Consider the following 24,343-nt stretch of genomic DNA (forward strand, 5'->3'; position numbering starts at 1 on the left):
CCTGGTGCCGAGCCAATGGGAGCTGCCGAAGATGGCCATTAGCTTGGGCCATTAGCGAGTTTTGGTAGCCTTAAATTACGTAGGTAGCTTCTATTTGTGAACTTGTCTCTGGCATGGAAAATCAGGCAGCCAGAATAGGGACGATGTTACTCGCTTGGAAGGGATCGGGAGCGGCAAGCTCGACAAGCTCGATAATAGCTATGTACCGGACAGAGCTTAATTATTGGCACGGCAGAATACGGACGAGTCTCTCCCTGCACTCTTCCTGGAACTGAGCTGTGCCTCACCGAGCGCTGTCTGTCTGCCATGGAAGAGTAGCATTGAGTGGGAAAACGGCGCACTCCGGGACGCTGTGGTATTCTCGTAATCCTGGATACCGAGACCAATTAATTAGCCTGAGGGGAATACGTGGTGGACACGGATTTCCGCGGAGCTCAAGCAAGCTGCAAGCCCCGCAACTTGTTTTGGGGGCGCTTTTGTGGAGAGAGGAGCGTGACAGCGGGGGTCCGACTTCATAGGGCCACCAATAGCTGCCCGCACGCCCGGTTTGGGCTGCATTTCGCGTACCACACCAGATGACCGAGTCTCCTTCAGTCGATGCCCGCCTTACGCGGTTGCGGCCCTGCAGGATGGGCGGTCAAAGCCCATCGTCGGTGAAGGAATGGAAGACCGAGAAGAGCAATCGGACAGCAAATCCGATACTGCAAGCCCGCACTGGGGCATGGACAATTGGGAGACCATTTTGAGGCTTCTAAACCCTTCAGAAGGTCAAAGGTCGGGCAGCCACAGCCCACCAACAGGTCGGGGATTTACCCTTTGGAGTCGGGAAGCTACCTGGGCGCCACCAACCAACCTTCTCTACTAGCGTATGGCCAAATGTTCTCGAAGCTCGAATCGCGAATTACGATTTCACGGGAACCAATTGGGAGGTCTTTTCGAGATTGTGGTTGATTCGTAGGATGCAAGCCCCTGTTCTTGCTAGTCCGACTCTCTCCGGGCGCCATGGCCCTGAGCCCTGTGACCTGCTAAATGCCGCAGTTGAAACGCTTAAGCCAAGACCTTCCCCCAGCATCGCCCTGGGCTAGATGCCATCCGTCAATCATTGACCGCAATTCAGGCTCGGGAATAAGACAGGGAACAAGATGAGGGGCAGGCATTGAAACATTCGAGATGGGCACCTCCAGCGAGCCTGACCCGTGAGAGAACACCGCCCTGGTGCCGACCAACCGATCACAGGAAACAAAGGAAACATTGGACCCTGAGTGGACCTGACCTTCGGTGATCGGGACTCGACCCCGCCGATACCCGGGTCCATGAGAGCACCCCAAAGCACCGGGCACCTCAACCTTGACTGGCAAGCATCAAATTAATCCCTCTCTCAATGTAGGAAACCAAGTCCTACGAGCCCCCGTGACGGTCAACGTCACTCGCCCGGGGATGGTAAAGGGCTTGGGAGTCGTGAGAGATTGTATCCCCTCAAAGGCGTCTCAAAGCCGAAGGCCTCCCCTTTTCCTTTATGCCTCACTTATACGGGGGTAGTCTCCCTGGCCCGACGTCTCCCTGCAACTGATTCTTGTATGGCCTTGTAGATCGACAGCCGTTTTCCTTCCACGCTGCTTCTGGCGTTCTTCTACGCATTGTCGACCACCCTCTTCTACGCCATTGTGACGTCTCCGCCACATAGCTAATGCAGGAACCATCACAATGTATCACCATGACCCCGGGGGACAGATAGATGAGCCACTTGGGTGCTAATCATGGGGTACAGCTTCCCCGCGAGCTGAGCCACCCCGTTATTACCCCACCGGGATCTTTCATGATGTCAATGTGGTCGGTGGGCTGGGGCTGTGTGAGCTGTGCGGAGAAGCGGCTCTCGCACTACACTCAACCTCCGACTACGAGACTCATAGTAGTGTCCCCTCCCCCTCCCCCTCTCCGCCGGCTCTACATGGCAAGAGCAAGTCGGCCGTCACTTAGGGTTCTTCTAAATACATTCTCTCTGGGCCAGAGTTCTAGAACGTGTATGAACGAATATCCTTTTTCTTAGCACATATATAAATAATCTTTGGTATCATTACAGTCTCTCTTTTATTGCCCCCTTGTTCGCAAGCTTCTCCGTCTTATCCCTGATCCTACCGCCGAGCGTCGGATTCACCTTAGTGAACATGCCGTACGTGCGCTCGCGAACCTCGGCGTGGGCGTCGCATAGGTGCACCGAGACGTTGTGGACAAAGTTGTCCTGCTGGCCCGGGGTGCGGCCCAGGACCTCCCACAGGCCGTTGGCCTGGACGTAGTCGTCGGCGCCGACCTCGGCGAACAGGGCGTTGGTCGCCACGCCGGACCACTGCTCGTGGGCGACCGTCGGGACCACGGGCTTGTACGTCAGCCTCCGGTAGCTGCTTGGGTAGCCGGGGTTGGCGCCGTAGTTGCCGTTGACGGCCATGGCGCCGTCGCGCTGGAACGGGTTGAACGCGTTGAGCGGCGCGTTGACGGGGATCTGCTGGTAGTTGACGCCGAGGCGGTGGCGCTGCGTGTCGGGGTACGAGAAGAGGCGCGACTGCAGGACCGGGTCGGCCGAGGGCTCGACGCCGGGGACCATGTGCGACGGCGAGAAGGCGGCCTGCTCGATCTCGGCAAAGTAGTTCTCGACGTTCTTGTTGAGCGTGAGCTTGCCGATCGGCCGGAGCGGAACCTCCCCTTGAGGCCAGACCTTGGTGAGGTCGAAGATGTTCCAACGGAACTTCTCGGCCTGCTCGGGGGTCAGCACCTGGACGTAGACCGACCAGCTCGGGTTCTCGCCCCTCTGAATCGCCTCGAACAGATCCTGGGTGTGCCAGTCAGGGTTTTCAGAGGCCATCTTGCCGGCCTCCTCGTTGTTGAACGTCTTGTTGCCCTGATCTGTCTTCAGGTGGATCTGGACGTAGACATAGGAGCCGTCGGGCTTGGTGAACTTGTAGGTGTGACCAGAGTAGCCGTTCATGTGCCTGTACGAGTACGGAGTGCCCCGGTCAGAGAAGAGATGCATGAGCTGGTGGACGCTCTCCTGGTGGGTGGAGAGGTAATCCCAGAACATGGTGGCATCCTTCAGGTTTGTCTGAGGGTTCCGCTTCTGGGTGTGGATGAAGATGGGGAAGTTGGTGGGATCCCGGATGAAGAAGATTGGCGTGTTGTTGAACACCCAGTCCCAGTTACCCTCCTGGGTGTAGAACTTGATGGAAAAGCCTGAACCGGTCAGTCAGGAAAGCCCGAGAGGGTCATGGAAGCTCAATTTGTCATGCTCACCTCGCGGGTCTCGGGCAGAGTCGGCCGAGCCCTTCTCGCCACCGACGGTCGAGAATCGCATCATCAAGGGGGTCTTCTTGCCGACGCCATTGAGCATGTCGGCCGAGGTGATGTCACTGATGTCGTGGGTGACCTCGAACTACACAAGAGTCAGGGCTCGTCACAATAGGCCGGGCCGCCGAATTCGGAATCTTACCTCGCCATATGCACCAGCGCCTTTGGCATGAACGACACGCTCGGGGATACGCTCGCGATCGAAGTGGGCGAGGAGATCAATCAAGTGGAAGTCCTGGAGGAGGAGAGGTCCATTGCTGATACGCTGGTATTTCTGCTGGCTTTCAACGGGGCAGCCATTGGATGTGGTGTATACCGGTGATTCATTGTACCGAAAGGTGGAGGCGGGCTTGCCGTCGGCGACCATTTTGACGGCGGGGGTTTGTTAGTTCTACTTTGGTGTGTAAAGAGAATATAGGTAGGTAGCTATGATATATTGGTAGGATAAGTTGATGTAGGAACGTGGGGTTGGACCCGTGGAAGACAGGAAGAGAAGGAGGAAATAGAGTCCAAAGTCTAGCTAGAGGGCGGCAGCTATGTGACACATATATATAGATATGGGCACACTGGATCCTTCATGGGACGACACTGAGGAAGGTCGAGCCGGCAAGGTATGGAAGGGAGCTACTGCGGGCATCGACACAAATCTCCGGTTAGTCACCAATGAGACGGTAGATATATGCAAGCTGACCACATGGAGCGTTGGCCTTTGTATGATGTACCAGGAAAGGGATTTGGAGTATGGGCCAAGGCCTTTCTCTTGCCATTCGATGCTATCATGCTGTCCTTGGCACGCCACGCCAACACGCCAAGTTAGGTTGCCTTGGAGCTATGAGCATGATTCCTTTCTTTGTACTTCTAAAGTTCTGGCACGGGTTGAGAGGCCAGTTGCTTGTTAGCCGTCATTATACTAGACCGATATCGCGTCAGGCCAGTCAGATGGATGGAAGCTAGCCGTGGGCACTATGCGTAGAGGTAGTTGCGTACGGAGAACGGGCATGGAGCAGGGGTTTGAAGTTGTGGAGAGATAACGCCACCACAAAGCCAAGATGCAGGGGTGGCTACGGCAGCCGATAGGGACACTGTCTCTACTATACCTATGTAAACTAATTTTGTATTTTCATGCAGCAAAGTCTGACCCTGATTTCATTAGATACAACTGGCTTAGTTTCTTAGCATCGTTTAATTTCGGCCTGGCCCGAGTCCTCAGAACTGTTCAATTCTAGCCGTTGGAATTGTTCCATTCTAGTTGTTAGGATCGTTTCATTCAGGTGCAGCTTCAACAATTATAAGGAACCAAGTTGGGCCCGAATTGACCAATTCCAAGGACCCAACCCGGGCCCGGATTGGCCGATTATAAAGATCCGGGCCGGGCCCGAGTTGAGCAATTCCAACAGTCGGAATGGACCGATTCTCTGAGGACCTAGGCCGGGCCCGAATTGAACAATTTCAACGGCCGGAATGAACCGATTCTAAGGATCCATACTGGGCCCGAATGAATAAGTGATTCTAACAGCCGAATGGACCAATTTCTAAGGCTCAAGGCCGGGCCTGAATTAAACGGTTCTAATAGCTGGAATTGAACACCCCCAACGGCTCAGTCCAGGCTTAATCGAAGCATTCTAATGGTACTGTTTCTGAAGTACGCGGTTTCTCTAGAGCGCTTTAACAGTCGTCTTAATTAGAAGCCACCTTGGGTTGTGTGGAGCGTGCTGATTGAATATAAACTCTGTGGCTGCATGAAAAATTGAAAACAAGTTTAGTGATAGCGTCCCCTATCGGCTGCCGTACATGGTGCAGCTCGAAGGAGAAGCTCGGATGAGATTCTGGGAACTGTGGTCCCACAAAGTGTTGGCGGAACGCGTCGCAATACCTACATTTCCGTGGACAACTGTTGGGATGTGAGAACGACAAATATCAAAGATCTGATAGGCCGCCGGAACTCGGCCCCCCACCATCCAGTTCGCAAGGTGCTCAACTGAGTCTGACTCCAGGAAGAAATTCCAGTGTCGATTTTGCTTAGGTCAAAATTAAAACCAGCCGGCCGAACTCGGATGGCTGTTGACTCGATGCTTCTGCTGTCAATGCTAAACCATGACTGGCTGCGAGGTTATTGCCACGATATTGTCGATTCAATATGGATTCGACTGGCTCGGCTCTCGCCGGGGAAGTGCCGGGTGATGGTGGGGCCGAAGTGCCGCCTGGCGGGGTAGCCCGGGGTTTGAATTGGACCTCCGAGCTTGCCCCGAATGGGGATATTGACTTCCCTGTACCTACGTTGTACAGGTAGGTAGGTAGGTGAGGTAGGTAGGTAGCTCTCGTAATCGCCGTGTCGGCGATAAACGGCAGTATGGGTGAGCTCCGAAGGTACTGTGCTCTACATATAGGAAATAGCTGATCTGGGTAGCAACCAGCACCGTTGGAGGGCCCCTTCCGTCGTCATGTCCCACTCCGTCCGCATCAGGTGGTCCCTTTTTTGACTCATCAAACCCATTTCCGCATTGCGTGGGACTTGGAACCATGGAAGCTTGCCAAGCAGCAACAATAATAATTTGCTCACGCGTCGTTGGCCAGCCCAGCCATAGGCGCATAAGCAGAGAGGGTGGTCTGATATTCAAAAGAAATCGACGGGACCGGATTCATCCTATCCGGATGCTTTCGTCACCGCACTCTGCATGGATGCCAGGGCAGTACCTGGGAGCAGATGATAACGCCTCGGCATCAAACACTCCACAGCTCCCGTCTTCAAGATGGAGTTTGCGAGGCAGGGCCTTGTGTATCGGGAGAGTTCTCCCCACTGTCGGTGGGCGTCCAGGCAACTTGATATCGGCAAGGTACAGCACATACTGTAGGCTCCCCCTGGCCCATCGCATGTAATTCTGAGATTGGTCTGCTCTGTTTGCTTGCCTTCGAAGCAAGGACCAGAATCCCCTAAAGTCGAGCTTGAAGTAATGTCGAGGCTTCCATTAAAACTTATAATCCTGCGTACGTGTGCAAAAGGCCATTCCAACTCTGATGCAAGATCCGCCCTCGAAGGCGAGCAGGCTGTCTGTCAATCAACCTCGAGGGCAACCGTTTCCCGCCCTAAAAAACGCCGATGCTGGACCATACAGTACCATCCCTGAACATACCCAAGGTTCGGCATAGTAGTATGTAATAACGAATGTAGAATGCAGATCATGCGTAGGTGTTATACAAGGGCCATCCCCCCTCCGGTTTATTAATCTTGCGATACCGTTTGCTAGGATGCCGAATTAGCTTCTCTGTGCGACTCAACACGAAAACGTCGTCCAGCAACGAATGACTTACCACCAGCCAGTCCATGCCCTCGCTCACACCGCTCCCGTCCACCGCCGAACATGCCATGATGCTCCAGTTCCTGTCCCGCAGCTCCCCCAGCCGTAACGCCTGCGAGATATCAGCCGCCCCCTTGGCCCCCGGCTGATCCTGCTTGTTGGCGAAGACCAGCAGCGCCGCGTCCTTGAGCTCCTCCTCGTTCAGCATGGCGGCGAGCTCGTCCGCGGCTGTCTGTAGCCGCTCAATGTCGGTCGAGTCGACGACGAATATGACGGCCGCCGTGTTCGCGTAGTAGCAGCGCCAGTATGGCCGGATGCTCGTCTGCCCGCCGAGGTCCCACACGTTGAAGTTGAGGTTCTTGTACGTGACCGACTCGACGTTGAATCCTATCGTTGGTATTGTCGTCACAACCTCGCCGATCTGCTCTGCTGGTAAGTCCCGAGGGAAACGGCTGGGTTAGGGCGCCCCGATCAAGGGGAAGTGCGTCTCACCTTCAGTCTGTACAGCAGCGTTGTCTTTCCAGCGTTGTCCTGCAAGTGAAAAAGAGGACAGGTCAGCCGAGATCAAGGAGCCCCCAGTCCATTCAAGGGCGACGCAGACATACCAGGCCCAAGATGAGAATTCTTATTTCTTTCTTGGCCCAGAGCAAGCTGGAGATCCACGACACGCTCTGACCCATCGCGAACCACTTGCGGGAAGAAACTTTGCTGTGATGAGAGAACGTTGTCTTGGCGGAGCCGAGTCGAGAGGGCGCAAGGTTTGAGCGCGTGACAAATGCGCCAGTGGGATTGGCAGCGCCGTTTCAAGAAATAAAAGGAGTCCGGATCCAAACGCCCGTTTCTCTTTTCCCCAGAATGATCGTGGTTCGTATCTCGCTGCTACTGAAGCTCCAGTTTAACGAAGGGGAAAGAGAAGAAAGGATCGCAGATATTGCACCTTTGGTCTGATTCTATTCATTAGAGACAGGGCCGCCCTCGGGCCCCTGTCTTGGACCCAGCTGCCAGCCGGCATTGATTGGCGAACGCCCGCCCAATCTGAATTTCGGGGAAAGCGGTCTCAACGGCCCCACCTGCGATTTAGCCACATACCTGCCTGCAAAGGGAGCCACACACGTGATTCAGCCACATCTCCTACCAGCGGGCTAACTGAGGGCTTCTTTTTCACTAGCCCACACAGAATTTCTCGAAAAGTCCCGCTTCGACTTGAACCACTTCCACGACCACATCAACAAGTTTGCTCGCATCTCGACAACAACAGTCAAAATGCCGGTATGTAAATCGCGCCACTCTGAAATGATACCAGAGCCCCTAGATTCCCATCACGAACGATCTGGAAGCCCTTTCGCGCGGCGGGGTGTGTTCCTGGCGGCGAAGCAAGATTGAAGGCATTTGGGGATGATACAGGACACCAGGCTGACGATTCATTTCCCACACCCAGAGCCACAAGACTTTCCGTACCAAGCAGAAGCTTGCGAGGGCGCAGAAGCAGAACCGCCCGATCCCTCAATGGATCCGACTCCGAACTGGCAACACCATCAGGTACGAGAATCATCACCGAGCCGCCGCTTCCATTCCATGATGCGACCGATGCTTGCCATCGGCACCCTAGACACATGGAAGCGCCGGGTAGATCATTTTTGGCATGGGCAGAAAACTAACTCGGAGGGTTCCAGATATAATGCCAAGCGAAGGCATTGGCGCAAGACCCGTCTCGGCATCTAGATGCCTCCTTGCCCCATCTTGGTTTCCTTTCAGCTCGCGATGCCCATCGAACAAACTCTCCATCATGTGCGCCGGAATGTGGCAACAGACCGGTTGTCCGAGGACTCGGGGACTTATCCAACCAGAGAGGAATTTGAGGATCCGGAATGGCGAGGAGACGCCCACGCGTGGTTAAGGGTCGGCATGGCTTGCTGGTTTCTGGACTGGAGTCTGTCTATATTGCATTCTAGGGTCACGGGGAAAACGCAATGAGATGCTCACAAACTCACAAAGTGACGCGCTCTCTTGAGGGGTCGTGTCATGGATGTGCACGTTTTCAAAGTGATATGCTGCTCGTCTCTATTGCTTCGTAGCATCAGGGAATCGGCCCATGGGGTAGGTCGTACGTCGCCATACTAATGTCTGTCAAATACTTTCCCTTCCGCCTTGCGTAGGTCGTGTACGGTGTTGAGCGGATACGGACACAGGGAGCCGATACACACGATTGTATTCTGACTATAAGGGATGTCAAGTAGGCCCGTAGGAAGGACTCATGGTCTCGAAGCAAGGGCATCGCAGCATGATAGCTAAAAATTTTAGACTGGAATAATCGCCTTAGCGGTAAGATAGCTGGCGGTCCCGCCGAACGTGCTCGTATGAACAACACGGTAGTCCAGGGGTTGTTTTGATGGCCATTTATCAAGACGTATGGTCTGGCGCAGTTGGGGTCCTTTCGCTGCTCCCTTCATCTAATCGATGGGAACACAGGCACACCTTTGCGTAGGTAGTGAGAGAATAGGGCACCCTGCCACCAAGTGACACCGGACGCTCTCTGCTGCGCGACACGCTCGCAAGTAGACCATCCCGCAAGTCCCCGAGACCGGAAGCAAAATCATGAACTTGAGGGGAAACCGAAATGAAAACAGAAACACAAATCGGCCAAGAGATATCCTTTAACGCCAACCAGGATGCGGGAAGACTTGCAAACTCGCGTGCACGGGAGGGAGAGGGACCGGGTCGAACAGGTAGATGCTTTCTTGCCGGCGTGGCAAGACTTAGCGGTCCTCGGCCCACTCATTCTCACGGCGGATCTGCTCCTCCTCCTCGGGGGTGAAGTCGTTTGTGATGTTGAAAGTCTTGCGGATCTCATCGGGAGACTTCCCCTTGATCATGTTGGCAACTGTTTTGCAGCCAACATCGAGGAGTGGCTTGATATCGAGGTAGTTGGATGCCTGTGACAGGTCAGCGTCAACTCGGGTTTAAAAAAATGCATGTGAGATGACGAACCAGAATGATCTCGAAGAGCATCTCTTGGTCAACCTGCATGAACTTTTGATCCCACTCCTCAATATCCGTTGTCTTCTTGCGGCTGTCATTCTCATCATCGGCGGTCTGGGGGGGGTCGTTGCGGTGGTGCTCACACCACTCAATGACCTTCCGCAAAACGGCCTCGTTGACGTTGGGAATGGGAATGGGGTTGTCCTCAAGCGCACCGTCGCCGAGATCCTCAAGCATGTTACGGATGAGCATCGAGCGCTCAGCGACAACGCGGTCTGGATTCCTCGTTAGAATGGGGGGGGGGGGGGTCAGGGTGACGTGGGTGGGGATTGGCGGGGACACTTACCGACTTCGAGCAAGACGTTGTCGTTGCTCTGAAGCATGACCTTCTGGTGGGCAGGCTTAATGTCGGACATGGTGACGTTTGTGAGATCGGATAGAAAAGAAATCGGGGAGAGTCGCGAATTCGATGTAAGGCGAGATAGATACAACTGCTTCCTGATCTGTGGACAGGAAGGAGATTTGACTATGGCACGGCGATTTTTCAACAGTTAGTGGGGTGGTTTGAGAGTGATCGAGTGAAGTAAGTAACCTTGGGCGGGAGGGGATAGGCAGGATTTAAATACCTACTTATTATGCGTAGAAACCTTGACCAAGGAAAGAAGCTGCCGTAGGCGGAAACCGATGGTGAAAGTTTGGCTAACGGGAGGTTGAGAACTAGGTGTTGTTGCCTTACAGCGTACAGGAAGAGTGGGGAAAATGACCTTGTTGGTGATGGCAGCCTTCAGTCACAGTGTGGCGACAGGCCAGCCTCGTTGAGTGGCACCCTCCGAAAACAGATGTTCCATCTTTGGAATCTGGTGCTACAAGGATATACATATTGTCTTCTTCTATTCCATAGTTACTCCCCCGCAATACATACTTCTTTTCCCATGCTCATGTTGCGTACCTATTGTTGTTGTGACTCACTGCTGAATAACCTCCGTTTAGGAAAGCCTTACCTCTCACCAACTAGGTGTCCAAAACGCTATCACTGAGCTTTTTAGCAGCCTGAGTTAACCGGCCTTTTTAGAGTTGCTAATGGGAACCTACCGGTAAGTCTAGGCTAGTGCATCCTTGTATATATGCATACGGATAAGGACCGTCAGGCCCACTTTTCTCGTGCTCTGTTCGCGGTTGAATTTGACAAGCATGTGTTTTGAGCACTCTGTCGAACCATACACAGGAGAGTAAGGTGGCCTTGTCACGCTCCTAAAATTAGTCCCCTGATCACTCCCCTTTCGTGATATTCTGCTTCTTGATCATGCGGTTTCCCTGATAATTCTCTCTCTGCTGCCGTTGGTGATGCAACCAGCTTTTTTCCCCTTCGCTAACCCCAGATGCACTCGCTGCGAGCCACTGCCGTAGCTCGACGAGCCTGAGCCAACATGTGGAGGCGGACCTATCTTTTCTTGGTTCTGGTTCGACTGTGGTTTGCTCTGTCGCCCAGCTATCTCCACCCCGACGAGAACTTCCAGGGCCCAGAGGTCATCGCTGGTATGTGCGACATATATTTCGCTCGCTCTGGTCTTGGCCGCATGGAGAAGCTCGCCTAGATGGCCACCTCGGAGCTTTGACCCTGCATGTTCTGCAGCATGCAGGTGATGGAGCCTCCAGGGGGGTGGAATCTACCGTTGGCAAAGCTGCGTGCTAATGTTGATGTGCTTCTTAGGACAGATCTTCAGCTATCCCGTCCGTCATACCTGGGAATTCACGAATGAGCACCCCATCCGAAGCGTCTTCCCTCTCTGGCCCGTCTATGGGCTGCCCATGCTGCTCTTAAGGTGGTTGTGGATAGGGAACGGAAAAGATGGCGACATACCGCCGATAGCGGTGTTCTGGACGTTGAGGGTGCTCATGTTCATTATCAGCTTCGTCTTGGAGGACTGGGCATTACACGAACTTATCCAGTCACCACGCCATCGACGCGTCGCTGTGCTTCTGGTTGCTTCTTCATATGTCACTTGGACATATCAAACACATACCTTCTCGAATTCGGTGGAGACATTGGTTGTAGCTTGGAGTTTAGTGCTCATCCAGCGTATCGCGGAAAGCCCTGTAAGTCTCTCGAGGACCACAGTGAAACAGCAGCAGCTCATTTGTGTCGTAGCAACAATCTTCCTTTCTGGCCTCGGCGATCCTTGGAATCGTCGTGGTGTTTGGCGTGTTCAACCGGATAACATTCCCGGCGTTCTTGTTGATTCCCGGTATTAGATTGATACCCTACTATTGGAATAAGTATGCAACCGCCGTAAGACTGGACTGGACCGGAGAAGTCCCAAGCTAACGCCAAGCAGACCTTTGTCCCTTGCCACGATGGTGATATCCAGCCTCTTCACCACTTTGCTTGCGATAGCGCTGGATACGGCGTTTTATGCTCCCCACTCTATCTCCTTCGCCGACCTCCTTTGGCATCCGGTGATAACACCTCTGAACAACCTTCTATACAACGTGTCCCCGGCCAACCTTGCCCAGCATGGACTTCATCCATGGTATCAACACCTTCTGGTCAACCTTCCACAGCTTATTGGGCCTGCGGCAGTGCTTCTCTTCACCCAGCCGCACCTGTCGTTACGTCTCTATTCGGCGATCTCTGGCCTCTTTGTGCTGTCTATCGTCCAGCACCAAGAGGCCAGGTTCTTACTCCCCACCATCCCTCTCATCCTCTCGTCTGTTCAGCTTCCCAAACGGCAAGCGATACTGCGGGTCTGGCTGGTATCGTGGATCGTCTTCAATTCCGCATTTGGCCTGCTGATGGGCGTCTATCATCAGGGCGGAATCGTGCCCGGACAGGTGTTCATGAGCAAGCAGCCCGATGCAACGCAGGCGATCTGGTGGAAGACGTACATGCCGCCGATCTGGCTGCTCAACGGCAAGAACGAGGTCCTGAAAACCCGGGATGTGATGGGCATGAAGGGCGAGGCTCTTCTCGAGGAGCTGTGGGAGTTGGCCACTTGCGACACACCTGCGGACAGGAGGAGTAACGAGTACCTTAAGGAGCATAACGGGACCTATCTCATTGCACCGCTTTCGGCAGACTGGCTGGATCCGTACCTACCGAATAAAGGCCTAGAGGGTCTCAGGTTTCGAGAAGTTTGGAGGTACAAACAGCACTTGAATTTAGACGATCTCGACTTTGCGGAAGACGGGGTTTGGAATACCTTGGCACGGGTCGTGGGAAGAAGAGGTCTTGCTGCTTGGAGGGTCACAAAGAGCTGTCCGGGCTGGAAAAGGTAGCCATAATACAGTGTGGTCCGGAGTAATAATGTCTATGAAATACCAATGAAGAAGTCGAATCCGTGAATCCCGTTTTACTATTCAGTAGAGCCCTCAGGGTATGACGGGCATATATGACCCGGCAGATGTGCAAGTCGGGATGCACAGCTGGCACCAGGTGCCAAGTCGTTCGGGATTTGCTCTAGACCCAGGCTCAGAAAGCATCATACCATCGCCTAGAGCTCCATCTCTGCGTACCTATCTCTTGGAAGCCGACCTTCCGCTTGCACTTCTTGTATCGCAGGAGAGTATATCACCAATTGAGCAAGATGCAACGCTTAAATCTAGAAGTCTACAAGGTAAGAGCTCCGCGCGCAAACGCGACTGACCCGCTCAGGGTCTGACCTGGGACAGTTCGGCATGTATGTCCTGTTTCCCATAGGCATCATGTACTATTTCGGAACCAACCTCGACAACCGGTTCGCCGTACCCGATTTCTGGCCGAAACCCGAGGAAGCCAACAAGATCCCCCTGGAACGAGACGAGATACACGCCGAGCTTGAGAGGCTGAGGGCGAAGAGGCTGTACCTGAGGGATCGAAGGCTCGCTGCTGAGCGGCAAGAAAATCGAGGCCAGAACGATGAATCCCAGTCGTAGGGTTGGGGCTGTGGTTGGGCAAGGCAGCGGTTGTACATACATTACAGGCGTTGGGATGGGATTGGGAAACAGACGGAGTGGATGGACATATTGGTTTGGCAACCGCCTTCACATGGTTCCGACTACGATTTCCTCTCTCAAAACGATCGGTTAACCGTGTGGCAGAGGTCTATTGCCATGCTCCCGTTGTTGTACAATTGATACCTAGGTACTGGGACTCTATACGTCTAGGTTTTCCTCGAGGGTTGCCCACTCGTCATCGCTCATCGTGCCCCGCGAGACATTCGAGTATACCGCTTGAACATCTGGGTGATCCTGCAATTTCACAATAAGGTCGGCGAGGTTCGCAAGCTCTGGCGACGAGTCCAGCTGCACCTTGGTATCCTCGTTTGGAGACCATATGATGTCGGAGCTGAGAACCCTCAGCCCAAAGGCGCTCTCAATAGACCGACAGACCTGTGTGGTCTGGTTGGGCTGTGTCCAGACGACAAGGTTACCCTCCTCGTCATCTTCGAGATCTTCTGCGCCGGCCTCCAATGCCTCGTCCATGATTTGTTCCACTCCGATCCCGCTTTCGCTCTTCTCGAATACCACCCTGCCGAGCCTTGAGAAGAAGTACTTGGAAGCGCTCGGCATTCCCTTGCCTTTCTTCACCATCAAGCTTAAATCCTGCAAAACGCGCAGTTTGTTATCCGTCTCGGTTTCCACTATCAGGGCCACCGACGGGGGAACAATGGCTTCGAAGGTAACGCTCTCCAGCGCCGCGCCTCCGGAGGAGCGGCCTTGTCCCCGCGCTATTGCTGCTTCTATAGTCGCCTTTGGGACCCCGGCCTTCCTCGCCGCGGCCAGAGTCGAGGCGAGCTGGGGATTATTGTCAGGGTTTCCGCCGTATACTGCCAAGTTATGAGTCTCGTGTCCTCGTCTGAAGAGTAGTAGCCTAGGCGGACGAACATCTCGAGTACAGCGCTAGGGATTTCGTAAACTGGTTGCGCACAGCGTTTTTCTTGGCGTCGGCGGCCGCTTTGTCATGCTTTATCTTTGACCACTTGTTGTGTCCACTGAGCAGCGACGAGCTTGAAGTTAATGTTCGATAGCATCGTGGACATGATGCTCTGGGCAATAGCAACCGAGGATTGATAAGTCCTCGGCTAATACAAGCCATTGGTGTTGTTCGAAAAAAAGGCGCTAAGGAAGAAGAAAAATATGTACACAAAATCGGGTTCGAACTGAAAGCCAGATTTAGTCGAGGACGCTGCTCGACAAAGGCCGAATAAATACCATTCGAGGGAGCTGGCCAAAGTACCTCAGCCTCGCGGGAAATTTTGGCGGCCCTGCAGATGAGGCTGGTGCCGTAAATTGGGGGTCCAGGGTATTCTATTGGTGCGGTGACGGTAGTTGGAAGACCCACATTGCTTATAATGGGGGACCCATGGCTGGCCTCGCCGACTCGATAAGGGGAACCTCGATAAGATGACCACCAAACAACACACGACCTTGACCTTGACACGATAAAGGGGTCGAAGACACGACGAGCGAGCTTTCAGACCAGACGTATTAGCCGCCACGCCACCCGAATGGCTTCGACATCTCCCCCTTCCGAAACAAATGGCGAATATGTTCCCAGCAAAGCTTCAACATCAGGCTCCAACCCGGAGCTCGACCTGTCGAAGCTCCAAGGATTACCAACGGAGCAACAGGAGCTGTTCCTATTGACCTTCGTGTCCAGCCTCAGCAAACATGTCCTATCCCTGTCCGCCGACGACTGCACGGCGCAGCAGTTTTACCTCAAGAAGGAGATCTTCAAGATCCTCAACCTTGCCACTCCCGCGCCGACTCGAGTAATCCGGAATAACCTTGGACGATGCCTCGCGCACATATTTGCGATTGGGGACAGGAAGCTCCTGTTCGAGACGATAAATGACCTTATAGCCATCATTCCCAGCGGGAAATCCAAGAGCGAGGGCGAAACCCGGAGCAAGCATGCAGCGGTAGCCTGTCTTGGAGATGTGTACGGTTCAGCCGGTGATAGTGCGATCGGCCTCCACCAGCTGGCGTGCACGACGCTGTTAAAGCTTCTAAAGGCCTCCCAGAACAACGCTGGCCTCCGCGCCGCGGTCTTTACTGCGTTTAGCAAGGTAGTCAAGATGATCGAGGAGAGCTTGGACGAGAGCTTGGCGAGGGATTTCTGGAAGCAGGCCAGGAACCACGCTTCTAGTGACAAGGGCTCGTTGGTAGTCATTTCCGCATGCCGGTGTATGAAAGCCCTCGTTCGGCATACGAATTATTTCAAGAACTCGAGCGACTTTGATAACCTGCGGTCAACCATTTTCAAGACGGTCGACTTCCCCTCCGTCCACGTCCGCCACGCTGCTGCCGACTGCTTTGCAGAAGCTCTGGTGAAGGGCTACTCCGAGTCTGTAGTTGGAGAAGCGCCCCTAGCGATGATCAGGAGGACCAAATCCCGCGCGGTAAAACGGCAGTCGGCCCCGCCTGGTTCGTTGCAGGACGATGATGATATACCGGCACGATCAGAGAGTCCCGCGCCTGGGAAAAGGTCGCACGATCTAGCGATGTCGTTGGTTGATATCCTCAAGACTTTGTCTTCGCAGTATGTCCGGATGTCGACGACAAACCGAGCAAGGGCCGCCATCGCGATCTGTTACGGGAACGTTCTCCAGAGATTAGGAGAGAAGACGGTCGAGACGAATTACTTTAGAATCTTGGAGAACCTGACAGTCGACCTCCTCGGCCATGGAAACCTAGCAAACAGCCGCTACCGCCTCCTCATCTCCAGACGTATGGTTGATGCCATCGTCCAGGATGTGATCGGCCAGAAGATCCTTGGGGAATCTGGCCAGACAACAGCAGCCAAGATTATTATCAACGATATCTTAAAGAACTATCCGCGCGCCCTCAAAGAGCGACCGGAGCCTAGCAAGCAGACCTTGATCGTGTCCATGGGCGCCCTGGCGCGTCTAATCAACAGCATGGGCTCGGCAGCAAACAACTTCGCCGAGTCGTGTCGGGACGGCCTGTTGCAGGTCCTCCAGCACCCGAGCTATTCTGTCCAGGTCTACGCATCATCCTGCATGAAGACATTCGTCCTAGCCTGCCCTCAGCAGCTTCTTCCGTGCCTTTCCGTCTGCATGAACAGCCTGAGCAGGGAACTGGGCTTACTTGGATCAGGCCGGAATTCGCCTCGGCGATGCATTGGATTCGCTCACGGCTTGGCCGCAACGCTGAGCACGAGTCCGCTGCGACCACTCTATGGCTCTGTCGACATCAACAGTCGCGTCCTGACCATGGCAACGAACCTGCTGAAGTCTAGTGGCAGTTCAGAACTACGTGTCGCTAGCACAAAGATCCAGGTCGCCTGGACTTTAATAGGAGGCCTGATGTCTCTCGGACCGAATTTCGTCAAAATCCACCTGTCACAGATGCTGCTTCTCTGGAAAAACGCACTGCCCAAGGTTCTGGCCAAGGACAATACCGCGCAGAGGAACTACTTGAACGCCGCCTTCCTCGCACACGTCAGGGAGTGCGCGCTCGGCTCGATCCTCGCTTTCCTCCAGTTCAACAGTCGCCTCCTGACAGTCGACGTCTCGAAGCGGATAGCAACGATGCTGCAAAGCACCACTGCCTTCCTAAAGACGCTTCCGTCCAAGAAGACCACAGAAGATATGTCCGAGAGACTGACTCCCGCCCTCCAATTGCAGGACCTGGAGGTCATGGTCCAACGCCGCGTCTTGCAATGCTATACCAAGCTGGTAAATGTGAGCCCGGCGGGTGGCACAGAGGCCTTGTTGCAGTCCAACCTCCTCACCCTGACTATCTCCCTCTTCGCCGATCCAGAAAACTACACTCCCAACTCCCTCAGCGCATCCATAGCAAACGCCGCCGGAACTTTCGAGACCATATGGGACGTGGGGGACAACTCTGGCTTTGGTGTCACCGGACTCGTTCGGGGCTTCAAGGTCAAGAGCCTTCCAGGCCAGCAAGAAAACCAGGGAGAGTCTTTGTTGTGCGACGAAGACGGTCCAGAAGACCGTGTTAATATGCTCCTTCTATCGCCGGTATGTGGTGCCTTGGAGCACGATGCCTCCATGCTATACATGGGAGACCCGGAGGCATCCGGAGATCACCCTGATCCTCCCGCGACTGAGGTGGTCAACATGGCGATCCAACTGTTTGCATTCGTCTTCCCCCTCACGCCATCTAAGGTGCAGGAGAGTATTCTGGAGCAGGTCACGACCTTTGTTGCAACAGGTTCGTTGCAGCGAGATCCAGGACGCAGAGCGGCGATCAACGTCAATACTGCCGTAGCTCTGCTCTCGACCCTGAGAGTAGCCGTGAAAGAGACCAAGTCTCCTGCGGGCGACGTCACCAACTTTGCCGTGGAGAAGCTCCTACAGGAAATGCTCCGGGATGTCGTCCTGGACCCAGACCAGTACGTCCGGAGTATTGGCTATGAGGCAGTGGCAAGGCTCTGCAACACTTGCGGGAACGCGTTCACCAATCAGGAGATCAAATATCTTGTCGACACAATCGTCATCAACAGAGAGCCGAGTGCCAGGGCCGGCTGTGCGATGGCCTTGGGGACTATCCAAACCAAGATCGGCAGCATGGCAGCGGGGTATCATCTCAAGACGATTCTCAACATCCTCATGTCGCTATGCAACGACCCCCACCCCACGGTCCATTTCTGGGCCATGGAGGCGATAGCCCGCGTGTCGGACGCTGCTGGCCTTGGATTCTCAGGGTACGTCTCCAGCACTCTGGGCATGTTGGCGAAGCTCTATGTTTCGGACACGCATAACCCAGAGGTCTCGTCAGCCATCACCATGAACCTCGAAGTTGAGCTCTCCTCAACGGCCGCGGCAGCGCGGTGTGTCAACTCGCTTATCAACGTGCTTGGGCCGGACCTCCAGGATGCGACCAAATCGAGGGAGTTGATCCTCACGCTTGTTGGGCATTTCCAGCAGGAAGACGACCTCGAGGTTCAGAGAGCAAGTCTGGCTTGCCTGGAACATCTCACGCTCTACGCACCCGTTTACATGAACTTCACCGACTACGTCAAAACACTGCAGAAGCATCTCAACTCGGGGCATCCCACGCTCCGAGACATTGCGGTTGACGGGCTCTATAACCTGATGAAGAGAAATTCCTACGATGTGATTGAAGCCGCGGACAAGGGATTTGAGGACCAGCTTTGGCTTGCCCTCGACTCCGCCCCGAACCATGACGGCATCCGCAACATCATCTGGAACTGGTTGCGCCAGACCTGTCTTTCCGATACCGCCCCGTGGCTTCAGCGGCTGCAGCACGTGTTGAAAATGACTCGTCCCAAGGCGATCGTGACAGTTGCGGCTGGCGCAAAGAAGGGAAGGGCGATGCCAGACCTCCGAGACGAGGAAGTGGCTGGCTTCGCTTCCGCAGCTGGCGACGCCAAAGATGAGAAGGGGCCAGCAGCGGGCCCTGATGTGGAGCCCCTTCGGTGGCAGGTCACTGCATTTGCGACGAGCCTGCTCAATGACATCTTCGTCCTCACCACTAAGGATGTGGCGACGAATGGCGAGTCTCCGGCGCAGACAGCCTTGCAAAACAAGATTGCCGACGTGGTCCGCATGGCCTTCTCCGCCTCGACGGGCGGAGTGCTGGAGCAGCGCGTATGGGGCTTGAAGATCATCGGAGCAGTGCTAAAGACGTTTGGGAAGACGCCCGATCCAGACTTTGAGGAGGCAATGCTGCTTGAGCAATACCAGGCCCAAATCAGCTCGGCCTTGACGCCAGCTTTTGCTGCCGACTCGTCACCTGAACTAGCCTCGGAGGCAGTCAACGTTTGCGCCACGTTCATTGCAACCGGCATTGTAACGGACGTAGACAGGATGGGGAGGATTCTCAAGACGCTCGTGAGCGCTCTTGAAAACTTCTCAAGCCAGCACGAGAATGCCGGGATTGGCGACCTCAAGGGGCTGAGCTCCAATGCCCAGGTCATGGTCAAGATGTCGGTTTTCGCCGCCTGGGCGGATCTGCAGGTGGCCAGCTCCGAGCAGAAGTACCTGCTTGAAGTCCTGAAGCCTCATATCGGAACTCTGACGCCACTATGGCTCGAGTCTCTTCGGGAGTTCGCTCGCCTGCGCTTCGAGCCCGATATATCCATGACCCTCGGACCCCCGTCTCTCTCCGGCAGCCTCGACACAGTGTATGCTGCCCTGAATCGAGAGACACTCCTCAAATTCTACCAAGACTCGTGGCTCAAGCTTGTGGACGCCATCGCCAGCCTGATTGAGCAAGACAGCGAGTTCGTCTTCGACGCGCTGGACGGCAAAGAATCCAAAGGCCCTGTCACAAATGGCCACTCCAAGGGCGCCGACATCAACTATCGGGACGAGCCGGTCGCCTTCTTCTTCGTCTTATTTGGCATTGCTTTCGAAGCACTTGCCGCGAAACCAGGGCAGGCAGACTCGCTAGGCACTCAAGAGCAAACGCTAGAAATCCTGCGAGCCTTGAAGAAGATCCTACATCCCAGCGTGTCTGGTCACGCAATCTATCGCGACGCAATCTTCTCGGAGACGATGGATCTCCTTGATCGGCTTGTACTCACCGAACCCCTAGATGTCCAAGGGGTAATTGTGGAAATCGCGCGGGCTCTCTGCGTTGCTCACCCAGCAGCAAGAAACCGCGAGCAAGCCGACAACGATGAGCTGTCCGAGGACATCGAACAACTCTTCGAGCTTACGCGGATCATCGTATTGGTCCTGTCGGGTCTGCTTCCCAACCTCTCAGAAACCAACCAGCCTGTACGCCACCAAATGACAGAGGAAGCCATCCTGCTAGTCCGCACGTCCCTAAATGCTCTCGTCGATGCTGCCGAAGTCTTCCCATCCATCATCAAGACTGATCTCCACGCGTGCATTATCCACATCCTTGCTACGATCCTGGCCACGCCGTCCTGTCAGGAGGTTGTCGTACCGCAGTCTCTCCCGACGCTGAAGAGATTCATCACAAGCATGACAAGTTCAAGGAAATCCTCTGGTGCCGCGGCTGGCCAGACGGACGTGCAGCTCCAGGGCTGCTTGAGGCGGTTCCTCTCCATCTACCTGCACGCCCAGAAGCGCGAGGTGGCCACCTCGCTGCCGTGCGTCAAGAACTGTCTTATGGCGATCACCATCCTCTTCACCAGTGGCAAGAACCACCTCCCAGCTACTGACCCACTTGTCTCGAGGTTCCTTGAAGAGGTGGTTGATTGTCTTACGGACCGCATGGTGAGTATATACTCTGACCCCTCCACTTTCCCAACCCAACCCAACAGAACAGCTCCTGACTCGGCTACATAGACCGCGAGGATCGCCGCCAACTGCATCCGCTCCCTCCTCCTTCAGCCCTCGCCGACGGCCGCGGACCAAACCCTGGCCCGCCACCTGCTCCCGCGCCTCATCTCCTTCGTCACCGACACGGAACGCGAGGACCCGGAGAACGCGCGTGCGCTCGTCGCGCACACGCTCTGCCAGTACGTGGCGACGCTCGGCAAGGGCAAGGGCGGTAGCAAGGGCGGTGGCAACCGCGTCGCCGTCGCCATGGCCCTCGTGGCGCCGGCGCTCCTCTCGCGGGCGGCGGCCGCCGACGCGGACGACATTGGCGCCGTGCCCCCCGTCTTCCGCGAGACGGGCGCGAGGCTGCTCGAGCTGGCGTCGGTGGACCAGGCGGCGTTCCGCGGGGTCGTGGCGGGGATGAGCGAGGGGCAGAGGACATTTATGGAGGAGGTCATTCGGTCTGGGAGGAGGGCGGGTGGTGCGGCGGGCGGGGATGGTGGGGAGGCGGGTGAGGAGGAGGTGAGGCCGAGTATTGCGCTTAAGATGGACTTTGGGGGTTGATTGGGGTCGTTGATGAGTTGGGAAGGGGTGCCAGATGCAGATGATATTGTTGTATAGGGAGGTTGTGCAGCGTATAACCTAGAGTAGTTGAATTTTTCGAAGGACTCGTTATTACCTTGCTTGCTTTGGAAAGTACATGCATACTCGAAGCCCGTAGAGACTCGTGCGCGTGCTAAGCGGGTGGCTAGGGGTAACTGGATGATTGATTGAAATACCCCTGGTTCAAGAATGGTAGTGCCTCCTACGACAAGGCTTCCTCCCAGAACTTGCGACATAGAAAACGGCCCGGCTGGGAGTATATATACGTGTGGGTATCCCCAACACGACTAGATCTAAGTCTCGGTTGCCCTCTACCCCCAAATTTTCTCTCCTATGCTTGCACCGGATTTACAACCTGTCAGTTCGCCGCCAGCATCTCGCTTACATCTGGCCCAGCGTCTTGCCTAGCGGCCTCCTTCTTGAGGGCGCCCGCCTCCATCAGCAACATCTCCTGCTCCCTCGCCTTCTCGTGGCTGCGATAGCTCGCATAGCGCAGCGAGCCGAGTGTCAGGATCGCCATGAAGAGGATGCCCAGGACGGAGCGCCGGATCAGGACCCAGCGCACGGCCTCGATCTCCGACCTTGCGTCGCTGTTCAGCAATATGCTGATCTTATAGCTGATCTGCTGGATCTAGATAGGAACGAAACTCGGTTAGTCCTCTCTTCCCCGAACCTCTCCAAAGGGGGGGGGGGGGTGGTTGCCACTTACCGCGCTCTCGGCCGCCTTCTGCTCCTCCCGGACGGCCATCCTGCGGTCGTTGAACATGCCGCGCACGTTATCATTCAGCGTCAGGACCTCCTGGCTCATTCCCTGTGTCAGGATGTCGACCTCGTGCTGCAGGGTGGTGCGCTGCTGGCGCATCTGCCCGTCGGCGACGCGGCGGTTGTTGCGGACCTCGGCGCTGAGCTCGCTGCAGGCGGCGCGGAACAGGTACGTCTCGTTCTCGACGTCCGACTTGCTGACGAGGCCGTCCTGCGCCACGTCCAGGTTCGCCGCCAGGATGCCGCGGATCGCCTTCATCGCAGTGATGGCCTGCACCGCCGTCCACCCGCCCGCCTCGAGCTGCTTGACCAGCGAGTAGCTGTCAAAGTGGTGCACGTACGGCGACGCGGCCATGTGCGGCGGCGGCACCGTCCTCCGCCCCGGCCCCGGCGCCGCCTCCTCGTAGCCCCCCGGCGGCCCCATGTGTAGGATCGTGTCCATCGGTCCGCTCTTGGTGCTCGGTGGGGAGTCGTCCGTTGCCGCCGCCAGACGGCTGTCGCTCCCGGGGGCCTGCTGCGCCTTGGCTTCTTCTGCCTGTCCGGGTTGCGCATTGGTGGGCTCCGCTGCTTTGCCGGTGTCCTTCGCCCCCTTCCCTTCGGTCCTCACGGCCTCGTTGTCCGCCTTCCCACCACCACCACCTTGCTCGGGCCGCGCCTTCGCATCCCCAGCCGCAGGAGCGTCGGGTTCGATATGCAGCGGAGCCGGCTCTACTGCTTTCCCATGTCTCTTGAGGGCCGGGGTCTGCCTCGCGGTTGTCGCGCTGGCGAAGGGCGAGGCGTGCAGGCAGGGGAGCGTCGGAGTCGCACGGCGAGGCCTGCGCCGGGAACCCCTCGCTGCTGCCTGGGCGGCGGGTTCGCCTAGACGAGCCGTGCGGAACAAATGGGGATACAGGAAGGTTAATCTCAGGGTTGACATGATGTGGTTGGTTAGTGCCCTTGGAAGGATTGCATCAAGAATGAAGCCCTACGTTGTAGGTACCTATGTACTGTACATCAGACGGATGCGGCTTAATTCGGCATTGGTCAACCCCTTGCACCATTGGGCTGCGGGCCGACCTCGGCATGACAGCATCCCTGTAATGCAAAGGCCAGGTTTCTTGTTGGGCTGGATGGTGTATTCGTTGAAGCTGTTCGAGAAAACTAGGTACTTCCCCAGTATTGTTTCTACGACGCGCGGGGTTGGTCCTCACCCTGTAATCTTCAACGTTTGAATGGATTCTCCGCCGTCTTCTCTAATCTACGGGAACCGTGACGCTGTTTTGCCTTCTTTTGCTCAAGGTATCACCCACACACCCGAGTCAAACTTGGATTGGGCCAATCATGTGCAATAGCCAGATGAGAGGGTACTGGCGAGGCCCTTCTAGAAAACATTGCGCAAACCCAAACTTAGTCCGAAAAGGGATGTATACTGGCAGCCGCAGAGCATCTCCTCCAGTATCCTGCCACCGAGTGACTCCAACTTTAACCCAAAACCCCGACAAGCCGGAGAGCTGCCTGAAAGCCAACCTCTCCTCGGCCCCTCCAGTCTTCCCTCCTTTCCATTACAAGTCGACATCTCCGGCTCCTCTGGATGGTGCGCCAAAGGAGTTGACTCGCCCTGAGTGAACATCACCAATTTGCGCTGGAACCTAGGGCTAACATGTTCCTCTGTCCGGGGGGGAGGGGCCCTTTAGAAAGGGCGACGTCTGCGCAGTTGAAACTCGCGAGGACGGTCAGGCGAGGCTCAGTGCAGGCTCCTCAGAAAAGTCATGTTCTTCATCGCCGGAGTTCAGAGTGCCAGGCAACATTAATCACAGGGTAGACCACCCACCTGTTGGTATGCCACAGGACCACCGCGCTCAACCCTAGATCCCATGTCCCGTTAGGGGGCTAGCCGAAGCTCAGTGTGGGCTTCTCAGAAGTGTCCTGTCTTCATCGCCGAAGCTCAGAGTGCCAGAACAATATCACCACAGGATGGACCGCCCACCTTTGGTATACCACAGCACTAACGTCGCCCAAGATGACCCTTGCCACAGCAGTGGCCCAGGATGTTTCAGGCGAAGACGATACTGAGGTGAGGTCCGTTGGGGCGTGGAACACATCTGCGTCGAAGCTGCGCAGACAGAAAGGGGGGCATCCGATGGGCTGGGCAGCCGAGTGCTGTCA

General features: G+C 55.5%; 6 protein-coding genes across 6 annotated transcripts; 2 read left to right on the top strand and 4 right to left on the bottom strand.

The window, feature by feature from the left end:
• Nucleotides 1-2,060: 2,060 nt before the first annotated feature.
• Nucleotides 2,061-3,798, bottom strand: QBC33DRAFT_134513 (putative peroxisomal catalase). The gene is made up of 3 exons (XM_060422076.1): nt 3,479-3,798; nt 3,283-3,421; nt 2,061-3,222 (listed from the first exon to the last, which is right to left on the bottom strand). Exons 1-3 carry the CDS (start codon nt 3,701-3,703, stop codon nt 2,075-2,077), a joined length of 1,512 nt encoding a protein of 503 aa, XP_060281976.1. The 5' UTR covers nt 3,704-3,798; the 3' UTR covers nt 2,061-2,074.
• A 2,443-nt stretch (nt 3,799-6,241) lies between these two features.
• QBC33DRAFT_134545 (ADP-ribosylation factor family-domain-containing protein) lies at nt 6,242-7,601 on the bottom strand. Its single transcript, XM_060422078.1, has 4 exons — nt 7,238-7,601; nt 7,125-7,163; nt 6,646-7,053; nt 6,242-6,577 (listed from the first exon to the last, which is right to left on the bottom strand). Exons 1-4 carry the CDS (start codon nt 7,310-7,312, stop codon nt 6,557-6,559), a joined length of 543 nt encoding a protein of 180 aa, XP_060281977.1. The 5' UTR covers nt 7,313-7,601; the 3' UTR covers nt 6,242-6,556.
• A 1,787-nt stretch (nt 7,602-9,388) lies between these two features.
• On the bottom strand, nt 9,389-10,027 carry QBC33DRAFT_579470 (Skp1 family, dimerization domain-containing protein; the record flags this gene model as incomplete). The annotated part of the gene is made up of 3 exons (XM_060431139.1): nt 9,389-9,565; nt 9,621-9,886; nt 9,958-10,027. The coding sequence occupies 3 exons, from the start codon at nt 10,025-10,027 to the stop codon at nt 9,389-9,391; spliced, it is 513 nt and encodes a 170-aa protein (XP_060281978.1).
• A 615-nt stretch (nt 10,028-10,642) lies between these two features.
• QBC33DRAFT_543897 (glycosyltransferase family 22 protein) lies at nt 10,643-12,952 on the top strand. Its single transcript, XM_060428405.1, has 4 exons — nt 10,643-11,147; nt 11,323-11,708; nt 11,761-11,888; nt 11,948-12,952. The coding sequence occupies exons 1-4, from the start codon at nt 11,039-11,041 to the stop codon at nt 12,885-12,887; spliced, it is 1,563 nt and encodes a 520-aa protein (XP_060281979.1). The 5' UTR covers nt 10,643-11,038; the 3' UTR covers nt 12,888-12,952.
• A 1,304-nt stretch (nt 12,953-14,256) lies between these two features.
• On the top strand, nt 14,257-21,880 carry QBC33DRAFT_590615 (ARM repeat-containing protein; the record flags this gene model as incomplete). Its single annotated transcript, XM_060431618.1, has 4 exons — nt 14,257-14,373; nt 15,038-19,432; nt 19,463-20,788; nt 20,861-21,880. The coding sequence occupies 4 exons, from the start codon at nt 14,257-14,259 to the stop codon at nt 21,395-21,397; spliced, it is 6,375 nt and encodes a 2,124-aa protein (XP_060281980.1). The 3' UTR covers nt 21,398-21,880.
• On the bottom strand, nt 21,521-23,259 carry QBC33DRAFT_543907 (uncharacterized protein). The gene is made up of 2 exons (XM_060428406.1): nt 22,146-23,259; nt 21,521-22,067 (listed from the first exon to the last, which is right to left on the bottom strand). The coding sequence occupies exons 1-2, from the start codon at nt 23,112-23,114 to the stop codon at nt 21,795-21,797; spliced, it is 1,242 nt and encodes a 413-aa protein (XP_060281981.1). The 5' UTR covers nt 23,115-23,259; the 3' UTR covers nt 21,521-21,794.
• Between the last annotated feature and the right edge of the window lie 1,084 nt (nt 23,260-24,343).

The sequence above is a fragment of the Phialemonium atrogriseum genome (genome assembly GCF_030411735.1).
Source record: "Phialemonium atrogriseum strain 8032-3 unplaced genomic scaffold QBC33scaffold_18, whole genome shotgun sequence".
In the NCBI taxonomy this organism is placed as follows: domain Eukaryota; kingdom Fungi; phylum Ascomycota; class Sordariomycetes; order Cephalothecales; family Cephalothecaceae; genus Phialemonium; species Phialemonium atrogriseum.